We start from the raw sequence: 11,671 nt of genomic DNA, 5'->3' as shown, positions 1-11,671 counted from the left end.
ATTGGTTCTATAAAAAGCCCAATCAGGTACCTTGCTTAGGTTCTCAGAAGAGCACAGGCTGAAGAAAAGTCCTGCCCATCCCCATGGGCCCCAGGGGAGGATGTTTTAGCCAAATGGGCCTTTCTCTGAAAGACAGAGACAGCAGACACAAAGCCACCTGACAGCTTAAACCCCAGCAGGGGTGTAGGGGTCCCAGGGACCCACTCAACAGGCGACAGCATTCACAAAAAGTATTTTATTTATTTTTAACAGTATTCACTTTAAAGGAATAAGAGGGTAGCATACAATTTTTACAGACAATATTTAAATGTTGTACACAGTTAACAATAACTTAGGTCACTAATTCAAAATAAAACAAGCCCAAAACATAAAAACAGAAAATACTGCCGATTCTTCTCTTATGCGGGTACTAGCACAAAATAAGTTACTTCCGGTTAGGGTGCTCTGCAGCAACTGGACACCGATATTGCACTTGATTGACTCAGCACAATCGTCTCCCTGGGCTCACTCGGGGGGGCCCCCTTGCTGGCTGCTGCACCACTGCCACCACCACACACAGAATCAAAGCTTGGGACACTTTTTATGTACAACTGTACCTTGAAGGATTCAGCCAGCCACAGCAGAACAGAAGCCTGGGATCACAGGGCCACTGCCTGCCTGCCCCGTCTCCCAGGAACCAAGAGCATAAGATTCCCCCTTGTCCCAAGCCCCCTGCCAGGGCTGTGGGACCCGAGAACCATTCAAAGGACTGTGAAGCTCAGGCCTGGTTTGTAGGTTTCATTTATTTTTTTTTTCATAGCGGGGCTTCTGTGGCAACGTACAATTGACTGGACCCAAAAACGAGTTTCAAAATAAAACCACTCATCAGCGGGTTAAGCTTATGCAGTTTGGTTTTCGCTTTGAGTATTTTCTTATTTATCTTAGAGGGGGAGGGGGCCGAGGGGTTAGCAGAAAAGAAGGTTGTATTTACAGGGGTCCAACTGGCCTAGAGCACAGGCAGCAGCTCCGACCCATTTGGGTCACACCAGCTTTGGCCTCTGGAAGCCAGGGGAATGATCTGGGAGACGTTTCCCCTTTCCAGAGAATGTTTCCTTCCTGTGACCCAGCCCTGGCCTGGGAATCTGCGCAGGACCGCCTGCAATTGTCTCTGCCCTCTAGGGCTGCGTCAGGGCAGGGGCTACCCTGCAGGCAGGCTGGGGTGAAGGAGGCTCAGGCTGAGGACCTCTAAGTCTGCCCCCAAGAGCCCTGACTGGTGGCAGGAGGTCCCAAAGAAGGACCCCGAGAACACAAATAGCACACGCCTCCATGTCTTCACGTTCTTGTAAGAAATAAGAGCAAAATAAATTATTTTTCTTTTTGCCTACTCCTTTCTCCTTCAAAAATATAAAACAAGAAGAAAAAAGAAAAAAGAAAGGTTTCATTTTTCTATCCCCAGTCTCCTCTTCTTGCTATAAATCTGTAAACCTGTCCATTTTGCTCTCCAAACAAACANTTTCCGTGAAAACACTTTTCTGGGCAGCACCCCGGGCACACGCGAGCTGCAGCCCAGTTAGAAATATTCACAGTAATGGCGGCACAAGGCTGGGAGTCCTCCAAGGAGAGGTGGCTTCGGCCAGGCTAGGCTGGCAGGAGGAAGTGGGTCTCTTGGNATGGGCGGGAGCCAAGAGTATGTTCCACCCATCCTGGGAGTGCCCAGCCTCGCTCTGGTTCTGCCAACCACCCTTGATGTCCATGTCTGTCCAGTGGGAGGCTTGCCTAGCCCATGGCAGTCACCATGCTGGACGGGTGGGGGTGGCCAAAAGAGAGACTGGAGGAAGGGTGGATAGGCGTGGGCGTGGGTAGGATGTGTCCAGAGTGACTAAAAGGTGGGAGGTGTCCCACAGGTGCCATGTGTCCAGCCAGGGCAGCCGCACTGAAGGGCGGTGACTTCTCTTGCATGCACTTGGATAGCTCCTCGAAACATTCAGCCCCTTTCTTGCTCTTCTTGGATTTGCTGGACATCTTCCTATTCCGGGTCTGGATCCCTTCCTTCTTCATGGTCAGTGGCCTGTTAACCTGGGGACAGCCACAGAGCCCTTAGGAGAAGTTGCCTCCCACACAAATCCCTCCAAACTCTCTCCACAGGTCGAGGCAGGCTGAGTTAATTGTATCCCCAGGGTGACAGGAACTGTACAGACCCAATGTGACTCACCAAAGCCCCCTTAAGCCCTCACTGTCATCTTTTCAAGGAAGAGTGTATGGTCTAACAGTCCACATGATTGTTCCCAGACCACTAAGTGCCTGCACAGCCTGCATCCTCCAACACCTCTAACCCTTCCCTGTCTCCATCTTCTCCTATCACAGGTACCGGGTCCCTGCCCGCCCTGCCCCCATCGGTCCCACCTCCGAAACAGAGGTATCGTCCTTACAGGACGCCCTTCTGGCACTCTGGGCTGACCAAGCAGGCTGCCGGCTGCGGCTACCCAAGCCAAGCCAAGCTGGAGATTGTGGCTGGGGCCGCTGGCTGGCCAGACAGCACAAAGAGCTGAGGTCCCCGGGGAGGGGTGGGGTGCACTCACATTGTGCAGCTTGTAGTAGAGGCCACAGGCGTTGCACACAGGGTCCCCGTTGGCGTTCCGGCGCCATAAGGTGGTGGTTGTCGTCTGACAATTTGCACAACAGGTGCCCGCTCTCCTGGCAGCAGACTAGGAGGGGAGGGGTAGCGTCAGCGGTTGTCTCCCACGCCCCACCTTGACCTCCTCNTGGGCCCTTAGCACCACCCCCCAGCCCCACCGCCGAGCCAGGAGCGATAGGTCCTACCGGGGAATCAAAGCATCTCAATCGGAGGAATTTTAGAATTTGAGATGGAAACTTGTTGGGNATCACAGAACTTTAGAATAAGAGCTCTTAGAACCTAAAGGATTGTCAACTCAGAAGGGAAAAGCAGCCGCATCCCCTAACCGCCCAGCCATCTAATTTCACAGGTAAGGAAACAGGTCCCACGGAGACTTTAGTCCTGCGACCATCCTGAGTTGCTGTCTCCAGTTGCATGCCTCCTCCCCCACTGTTCCCCTGGAAATCCAGAATCCTGGTGAGTCACGGCTGGGAGGCCAAGGCAACAAGACCCTGCACTGCCCAGGAGAACCCAGAAAGCCCTGAGGAAGTTGGAGCCCGGGATTAAAGTGTGGACTTGCTTTGTCCTATATAGGATCTAGGAGTCGCCAGGAGAGATTTAAATTGAATTTAACTACAGTTTAAAAACTAAACACTCAGTGCCTTTTACTGCACTAACAGCATTCCTAGCAATCAATAGTCATACTAGCCAGAGGCTTCAAAAAGACTATGGAGCAAAGGCGCTTCCATTCCTGCCGGCCTAGAGCCCTAAACCCTGAGAGCGCTCACCTGCTGCTTTTACCAAGCCCCTGGTCCCAGCCCCCCAGGAAATGCCAGTCAGAGGTGAGGCGTGGAAGAGGGGAGGTCTAGTCTCTAGAAGGACTGAAATGTGGGGAGGGAGNAAAAGGGAGGGGGGCTTTTCCTAGAATACAGATCACCCTCTGCCATCCCTTCTGCCTCAGGTAAACAGAGCGCTACTCCTGTGTGTTCCTCCCCTCACACCCCACCTCCACCCAGCAACTCCTAGCACTGAACTCCCTCAGCAGCCAGTGTGGGGAGGGGGCCGAGTCCAGCCGAGTCCAGAGAGGCCCCGGGCTTGAGCCTGCTCATGGAGGGGACCAGAGCTGGCCTGCCCGCGGGGGCAGGGAGGGTGAGTAAGCAGGCTGAAGCTGGAATTCTGACTCAGGGGCCGGCAGCATATCCTCCTTCCACCCCCACCAGCCCGCACCGCCCTCACACTGCTAGGGGGGTGGAGAGAAAAAAAAAAAAAAGAAAAAGGGCCCCAAAGCGGGTGAACGATTTAAACTCATAAATCACTTCGCCCTGAAAAAATATATTTATTATTCTTAGCATTTTACACATTATTTGCAGAGTGGAGGGTATTAGAAATTTCAAAACAGCCCAGCGAGAGGCAGGACTGAGTCGAGGTGGCTCTGAAAACTTGCCGGTCCGGAAACAGATACACGAAGTTTCCTTATCTACCGGCTGCAGATGTCCGGATAGGAAACTCCGGCAGGAGATCCGAAGGGACATTTTTTTNAAAAATCACTCAAATGAAAATACACAGTATAGGTGACTCCATGGAAAAATAATAAAGGGCAGGTTTTTTTGGTGGCCGCTGTGTGTTATTTAAATAAGCGGAGGAGACCGGGAGCTGGGAGGCGAGGGAAGGCGGCCAGAGCAGCCACAGGGAAAAGTACTTCATGGCCCTATTTTTAAAAAAGAGCGAATAAGAGACCAGAGCCTGAGGGTGGGCTGCTAGACCATGAGCTCTGGGAATCCTTCAGTAGTGGGGGGGCAGGGGAGGGGGTGCCCGGTAGCTGCGGGGGGGAGGGGGGTGCCAGGAGGCTGCAGGACAGGAAATTTGGCAGGAAAGAATCCGCCAGAACGAAGACCGACCTGACTGACCCCCCAAATGATTTGACTGATAAGAGGATTTCAGGTGGTGAAGTGTCTGCATTTGAAGGTTTGCTGTTGGATTGTTTTCGTTTTTTTTTTTTTTTCCTCTGTTTTGTTTTTCATCTTCACTTAACTAACCGGCTCTGCCCAGGTTGCCACTGGCCACCGTGGCCCTGCCCTGCCCCATGATGTGCCCTTTCTTACCAGCCTCCGCTTAGGCTTGATGAGCGGCCGGTTCTGTCCATTCATCTTGTGGTAGAGCCCACAGGCATTGCACAGGTAGTGGCCCGTGCCATCTCGTCGCCAGAGAGGGGTGGCTGTGGCACCACAGTTGACACACTCCCGGCCTTCTGTAAGGGATCAAGGAAAGACACAAGGCCTGCTTAGCCTCTACACAGAGCCAGAGGATCAAGGTTGTATTAAGGGAGACCCACCCCTGGCAGAAAGAGGGACTCAAGGAGTCCCCTTAAAAGAAGTCCAGGGTCCTTTAAGGATAAATCCTCATTTCTGATGTTGCTAAGGAAAAGCAAAGAGAAACAGCAAACGCAGGCTGCCAGGGGTTCTCAGAGCCAGCAGCAAGTTACCCGGAAAAGGAACTGAAGGCCGGTTTTACAGAGCACAGGCTACTGTCCCTCACTCGGCTCAGGCCACAGTTGTCCAGGATTGGGGTCTGGGGGAGCCTCTCTTCTGCTCTATTNCCTCTCACTTTGCCCAACTGAGCCAGCATCTCTAAGTCTGTTTCTCATCTCTCCCATCAGCCCCTCACTGTCTTTATGCTCCTGGCTAAGGTCAGGAAACTTTTCCTCTTCCTCCAGTTGGGCTCCCTTTCAGCCAAACTCCTAGAATTCAACGATCAAAGTTGTTTCTAAAATGAAATAAATAAGTTCTTTCACTTTAGGCTAGGTGGCCTTATTTTCTGTTGTTGTTTTTGGCCATCTGGAGCTTAAATAGAATACAAAACAAACATGGAAGAGAGGGCTACAAACAGGCCAAGACTTTGCAAAAAAGGGCAAAGTCGCTGGTCTTAGTAGAGCAGGAGGAGACAAGAGTCAAGTTGGGGCTGGAGTTCAGCGGAGCGAGGGCTTAGTAGCTCANTACCCTGGAAATTCTTCCTGATTTAGTTGGAAGTCACCTATGAGAAGTTGGTTCTTCAACTCAGAAATAAACGTTGGAGGAATCCTTCCTCCCTCCCTTGCTAAAAGCTATGGGAAGGAGCCTCGGAGCCACAGGTTTTTGCCTGAGGGCCATATGGCTGGACAAACCCAGCTGGATCCAGCTGCAGCTGGCAAAGGGGTGCAGGCACCCGCACAGGTTCTCACTCCTACCCCCAGGGAGAGGGATCAGGGTCACTAGGATGCAAGCAGGCCTTGGGAATTTTGCTTTGGGGAAATCTCCAAGGAGATCTGGAGCCACTGCAATCCTAAAACTGGACTAGCAGAGTTGGAGAACCAGATTCCTCTAGGGCCTAGATCTCTGCAGTGCCCACGGCATGCACACACGCTCACAGATACACGTACACATAAGTACACACTGACTCCTTCCCTCACCTACAGCCTCCATTCTCCCCCACGCCCAGTCACGAGGCTGCTCGGTCTCAGCTGGGGAGGGAGACAGGGAACCTCATTCTGTGTTTTAGCTGATACTTGCCAACCTTGGAGAGGAGGGCATGAGGAGGGGTGCGGGGAAGAGCTGAACATGGGGGTTCCTAGGAGTACTCAACNGCAGGATGAAAGTGTTGGGGGTTTCTTCCTCCCCACAGGGAACTTCAAACGCCTCTGGACTATCAGAGATGACCACCACCCATTCTTAAATCAGGCTCCCTAGCATGGCCCCTCTATCAGACCATGGATCCCTTTTACAGAGGCACACCACACCCACAGGCCCTGAAGTCCCACACCTGCCTTTACCTGAGCAGGAGCGAGCCTTGCTTCGCTGCTTAGGGGTGAAGCTGGAGGCGGGGCCACCCAGGAAGCCTCCCGGATGGAAGAGACCGCTGCCGTAGTCATGAGCTGCGGCAGGCACATAGGAGGGATAAGTGGGTATCGGGTGGTGTGTTGCAGGCTGGGTGCCCATGGTAGCTAGGCCTGGGCGCAGGGGACTGCCGCCTTCCATCTTCATGCTCTCGGACAGTGACACTTGGTACTTGACGCCATCCTTGTCCTCACCCCGGGCTACACTACCCCCTGCAGAAGAAGAGGCCGGGGAAGCAGCTCCTGTTGTGCTGGGGTCTGGAGACACTTCTTTGGGTGGCGTGGGTGGGAAGCCGAAGAGATGGGAGCCCGAGTGGGCTGCAGTGGGGGTGAGGGAGGCCACGGAGCTCCCACTGCCTCCCCCACTCCCGCCCGCAGCCCCCGGGTAAACAGACAGAGGCCCTCCGGGTGCTCCAGCAGCTGAGGGGTGCAGCGGGGTCTTGGAGAACGGGCTGACGGTCCAGGGACTGTGGTGATGGGCAGCGGCGGCAGAGAGAGCTGCTTTGCCCCCGTCCAGCCACGGCAAGCCTGGGCTGTGCAACAAGTGTGGTCGGCACATCTGGCCTCCGGTGAGACGGGCTGCGCAGAGGGAGAAGGGGTGAGGNTGACCAGGGGCTTCAGAGCCATGACCCAGGCACACAGGATCACAACTCGGAGAACTACCATCAGCAGCCCCACCCTTTAAAACATCAGAAACGTAACACCTCGGCCTGTAATCATCAGCAATGTCAGTGAAAGGCCGAAGGACAAGTGACACAGCAACCCCACCGGACAGGGCCCAGAAGGATTCCCCCACCCCCAGCCCCCGCCAAGACACTTGGAAATGGACCGAAACCCTACAGGTCCCAGACCCTCCCCAAGAAGTCCCTGCCTCCATCTTCTTAGGCCCGATTTCGCAGCTGCTCAGATTCCTGTGGATCCCACATCCGGGAAGCAGCAACAGGCCGTCCCCCCCCTCCAAGGCCTGGCCCGGGCGCCAGGCTTCCAGAAACCTCGAGGGCCAAAGCTCACCATGCGCTGGGCTGTAGGAAACGCGCGCGCGCGCGTGGGCCGGGTTGGCGTAGTAAGGGTTGCCCTGCGAGTCGAGATGGTTGAAGAAGACATCCACCTCGTCGGGAGGCAGCAGCTGTGCTGGTTCCATGTAGTTGTGCGCCAGGCCCGGATGGTGCGAGTCGGGGTGCTGCGCATTCAATACGGCGGGGTGCGCCATCCAGCGAGGCTGCTCAGGCGCCACCTCCATGGTCCACTACTGTGGCTTGGGAACCAGGCGAAGGTGGGGCGGCCCTGGATAACAGAGGGAATGTGAAGGACGCTGCCGCCTTCTGACACCCCTATTCCCAAAGTCGGTGTCTTGGGAGCAAAGACATTTCATCGGAGCTTCACTGAGGACCAGTCCCGGGTGGGAGGAAAGNGCAAGGTTTAAAACGAAAGGAAGGTGAAGGAAGGGGTTCAGTCTCATACACTTGCAGGGAAACTCGCGTTCCCACAGATGCAACCCCACATACACGAGGTCACACACAGGGATAGGTCCTGACATCGGTGACCCCCCAAAAACGCACGCGGAACTGAAATCAGGTTCTCACACCGTGCCCCTGTCCTCTGAGCACACAAACACATAAACTCTGACTAAAAGTTAGAGACAGTTGCCTAGACATCCACTCTGGGGCACACGCTNTCCCACGCCCCCGTAACACTTTGACAATATATACACAAACTAACCCCCGACACCCCGGGCCACCCCAAAAAACGCACCCGCAGTTCCTGGGGCTGAGAGCCGCTTCCCAATGCACTCTCTAGCAGTCAGCCAACCTCTCCCCAAAGCATAAGAACGTAATCGCCCACAGGAGATCCTGGTCTGAACTCCGCAGAGATCCCTCCAACCTAGGAATGTCCACAAGCCCCCTGAACCTCAAACTTACACTCGCAGCGGCGCGGGAAGGGGAGGGCTCAGCAGTAGAGAGTAAGAGACACCAGGAGAGCCCGGGTACGGCGGGCCCAACGACAGCGCGTCCCAAGGCCGGCGGATTCACGGGATAGGGGTGGGGGACAGCGCGCGTCTCGGCCTCAGGCCCGCCCGGCTCCGGCCCCTCTGCATCCTCCGGCCGCCCTGGCGCCAGCTGCCGACTCCTGCACAGACATGAAGCGGGGGCCGCGCACGCCTATGAAGCCGGCGCCAGCCAATCAGCGCCGCGCGCCGCCCAGCCTCCGCCCCCCCATTGGCTGCTCCCGCCGCTTCGGCCGCTGGACTTCGGGAATGACCCGCAAGCTGGCCTCCTAGGCTGTCTGGCCCCCTACCAGCGCCCTCTCTGCGGCCTCTGATGCCAACGCCCCCCAGGGGACCCTCGCCGTGGGCAGACCCTGCACCCCTTCGGCAGACGCTCAGGTCCTCCAACCTCTGCCTTCCCAGCAACTAGGCACGAATGGGGTCCCTGACTTCCCAGGAGCCGAGACGTGCACCTTCTGGGTATCTCTCTGCTGGGACCACAGCTTTCTACTCTCGGGCGGAGCCCCACCTCCACTGCTACGGACGACGGCCAGCCCAAGTCCAACTGACTCCCCAAAATCTCTGTCCTTCTATCAGGGATAGCTGTGCAAGAGGCTGGTAGGATCCGCTGGACAGCACGAGTCTAGGGATTGTGGACTTCTCTAGGGCACCCGAACTTTGAGCACTAGGACACTTGAAGCTGTGCTAGACGGATGGTCGCGGTCAAGCCAGTGGCCCAGGGAGGGGGAAGGGCTCCGGGCGCGGCCTTAGTAGACCACCAGGCTGAACTGCCTGGGGCGAGGCCGTGGAGCGGGGGACTGGCGCCAGAGTCGGCTGGAGGGAGACTCCCGGGGTATTAGCCATATATATTTTTTCTTTCTAAGGGTCCCCGAGATGGTCTTTAGGTAGAGGGAAGCAATGTTTTGAGCACTTTTTCCCCAAAGTCACCTGGAGTTTTTCTCCACAACACCTCCATTCTGGAGAGACAGTGAGTTGAGTGGCGAGTATACAAACCTAGCTCCCTCCCTGGCTATAGACGGGAGACCTAAAGTCCAAGAGTCCAGAAAGAAGCTTGTGAGTCTAAGACTTTTAGGGGAATCTAGACAGGTGCGATGGATTGGCCGAGCTTGGAGCCCTCCACATAGCTCCTCTATCTTTGCAGGCACCGAGACCCCTAAAGAATAATTCCAGAGGGGTCCCAGGTTGGTCCCGAGCTGGGGAAAGGCTGGGGTCCCCGCCGCCCCCAAGGATGGGGGAGGGGCGGCAGGATTGACAGTCCGTAATTGGGTAACTGGAGGCGGCTTCTCCGGCCCGGCGGCCCCGCCACCGCGACGCCGGGCCCCTGACGTCACCCGATTCGCCAGGAAATGAACTTTTTAATAATCCAAGGAGGGTGGAAAGCCCTCGGTCCCCTCGGCTCGGGGGGCGCCCAGCCAGGAGGGCTCAGCTTCTCGGGCGCGCCCCCGTCACCCCCTCCCAGGTCCTCTGCGGACAGCGCTGAGGGGGGCGCGCGCACGGCAGGGCCTCCTCCGGCCTCTGCGGCTGGCGTCCATCTGTCTGTCCGAGGCCCTGGAACAGGTAAAGGCCTGGGGCCCGGGGTGCAGAACTCCACTAGACCGGAAACCCGCGCCTCTTGCTCCCTGGCGGGGGGTGGGGGGGGTCCTGCTGTCCGCTGTATTCCCCGCGCCTCTGTGCTCCAGAGCCAGCAGGGGCCCAGGAGGCTCGGGAGTCCGCGCCCAGCCGAGGCGGGAGGTCTAGCAAGAGGGATCCAGGGGCTAGAGGGGTGCGAGTCCGCAGTGCCTCGGGGTCGGCTGGGCAGGTGGGTGGTCTCAGTGCCAGCCAGATTCGCGCTCCCACTGTGCGGTTCATTTAGAACCCGCTTTCGGGAAGGCTTTCTCGGCTTCTCCTAGTCTTTAGCCCATGATTCTCCATTAACGAACAAGACGAAATCGCCATGGAGTTTCCAGATTGTTCGATGTCTCTGGAACCTAGCAGGAGAGTCTAAAGGCCTCTCATCGCCGGCGATAACCCCATTTTCGACAACGGNACCCTATGCGGCCGAATTCCATGGCCCTGCAGAGTTCTAGGAGGAGAACGCGGTGCGCAGAGGAAACTGCCCTGGCCGAGTCGGCGCGGCGGCTGTCAATGAGGGGGGTCTCCGAGCACACCCCCTCCCCGCCCCGGAGCAGGTAATTTCCCTCTGTTCTCCCAAAGTCGCAATTAAAATTATCTCCCTGTTTGAACGAGATGGGGATTGTCTTTTCCATGCCACATTGCGGACGGGGCAGCCTGTCATAGAGGTGAAAATGGCCAAGCTTGGTGGGTTCCCACTCGAAACGAGAGCCCGGGGTTTCTCTCACGGTGCTGGTGCAGAGCGGAGTACAGAGGGGGATTTAATTACTCCGTTCGGCAGCTCGGAAAATCGCCGTGCAACNAGGGCTTAACCGGGTGGTTAAGCGACGCTTGAGCCTGGGCCTCAGGAGACCCGCAACAGCCTAGCCTGCCCACAGACTGGGCAAGGGAAAGGAGGAGGGTGGTCCTGCCAGGTCCTTTGAGGACCCAAAGTTGCCTTCTGGAAACTGCAAGCAACCAGCCAGCTGGGCCGAGCCCCTGCTGAGGTTGGAGTCCCTGCGTCTGATGCGGGTCTGCTGGGTTTTCCAGCAGGAACTAACCCGTCTGAAAGGGAAAATTGCAGGCTAGATAGCAGAGCACTGAGTTGGCGAATAAAGGGGAGCCTGGGCTGATGCTGATGAANGAGTGTGAATCAGATAGATCCACACAGCCAAGAAGCCACTACTAGGCCAAAAATGAACCACTACTAAAAAGTCCAAACAAACACCAGGGAGGTCCGAGTCAGTTCCAGGATGGATTAGATTCGATTTCCCCCAACTCCACCGCCCCCACCCCCAACGAAAGCAGATTTTATTTCAACTTACAGACGCCCACTCTGAGGTTCCTAAGATACCTTCAGGTGGACACTTGCCTTTTAAATGTTTTGTTGTTGTTGTTCATTTTGGAGCATACTCAGAGCTCTTCTCTGAACTAAACTGTCCTTTTCCTTCCACGGAGACCAGAGGGAGCTTGGCTCCCAAACGGAATTTTCTAACCACCATTTGTGACTGTCTCTGTGTGTGTGACAGAGAGAACTGGAAGCCTTTACAGAGAGGGGACAGTGCAAGGGGCGCTCCTGTGTGGGAGCTGGGTTCTGGGGATCCAGGCCCTGTTC

At 56.0% G+C, this 11,671-nt stretch overlaps 1 protein-coding gene across 1 annotated transcript; it reads right to left on the bottom strand.

Annotated features, from left to right (window-relative positions):
* Positions 1-220: 220 nt before the first annotated feature.
* Positions 221-8,962, bottom strand: Gata2 (GATA binding protein 2). Its single transcript, XM_021165190.2, has 6 exons — positions 8,381-8,962; positions 7,473-7,745; positions 6,399-7,040; positions 4,696-4,841; positions 2,559-2,684; positions 221-2,055 (listed from the first exon to the last, which is right to left on the bottom strand). The coding sequence occupies exons 2-6, from the start codon at positions 7,699-7,701 to the stop codon at positions 1,756-1,758; spliced, it is 1,443 nt and encodes a 480-aa protein (XP_021020849.1). The 5' UTR covers positions 7,702-7,745; positions 8,381-8,962; the 3' UTR covers positions 221-1,755.
* Positions 8,963-11,671: the final 2,709 nt, after the last annotated feature.

Source organism: Mus caroli, chromosome 6 (genome assembly GCF_900094665.2).
Source record: "Mus caroli chromosome 6, CAROLI_EIJ_v1.1, whole genome shotgun sequence".
In the NCBI taxonomy this organism is placed as follows: domain Eukaryota; kingdom Metazoa; phylum Chordata; class Mammalia; order Rodentia; family Muridae; genus Mus; species Mus caroli.
Note: the sequence above shows the minus strand (reverse complement) of the source record. Positions and strands in the feature narration are given on the sequence as shown.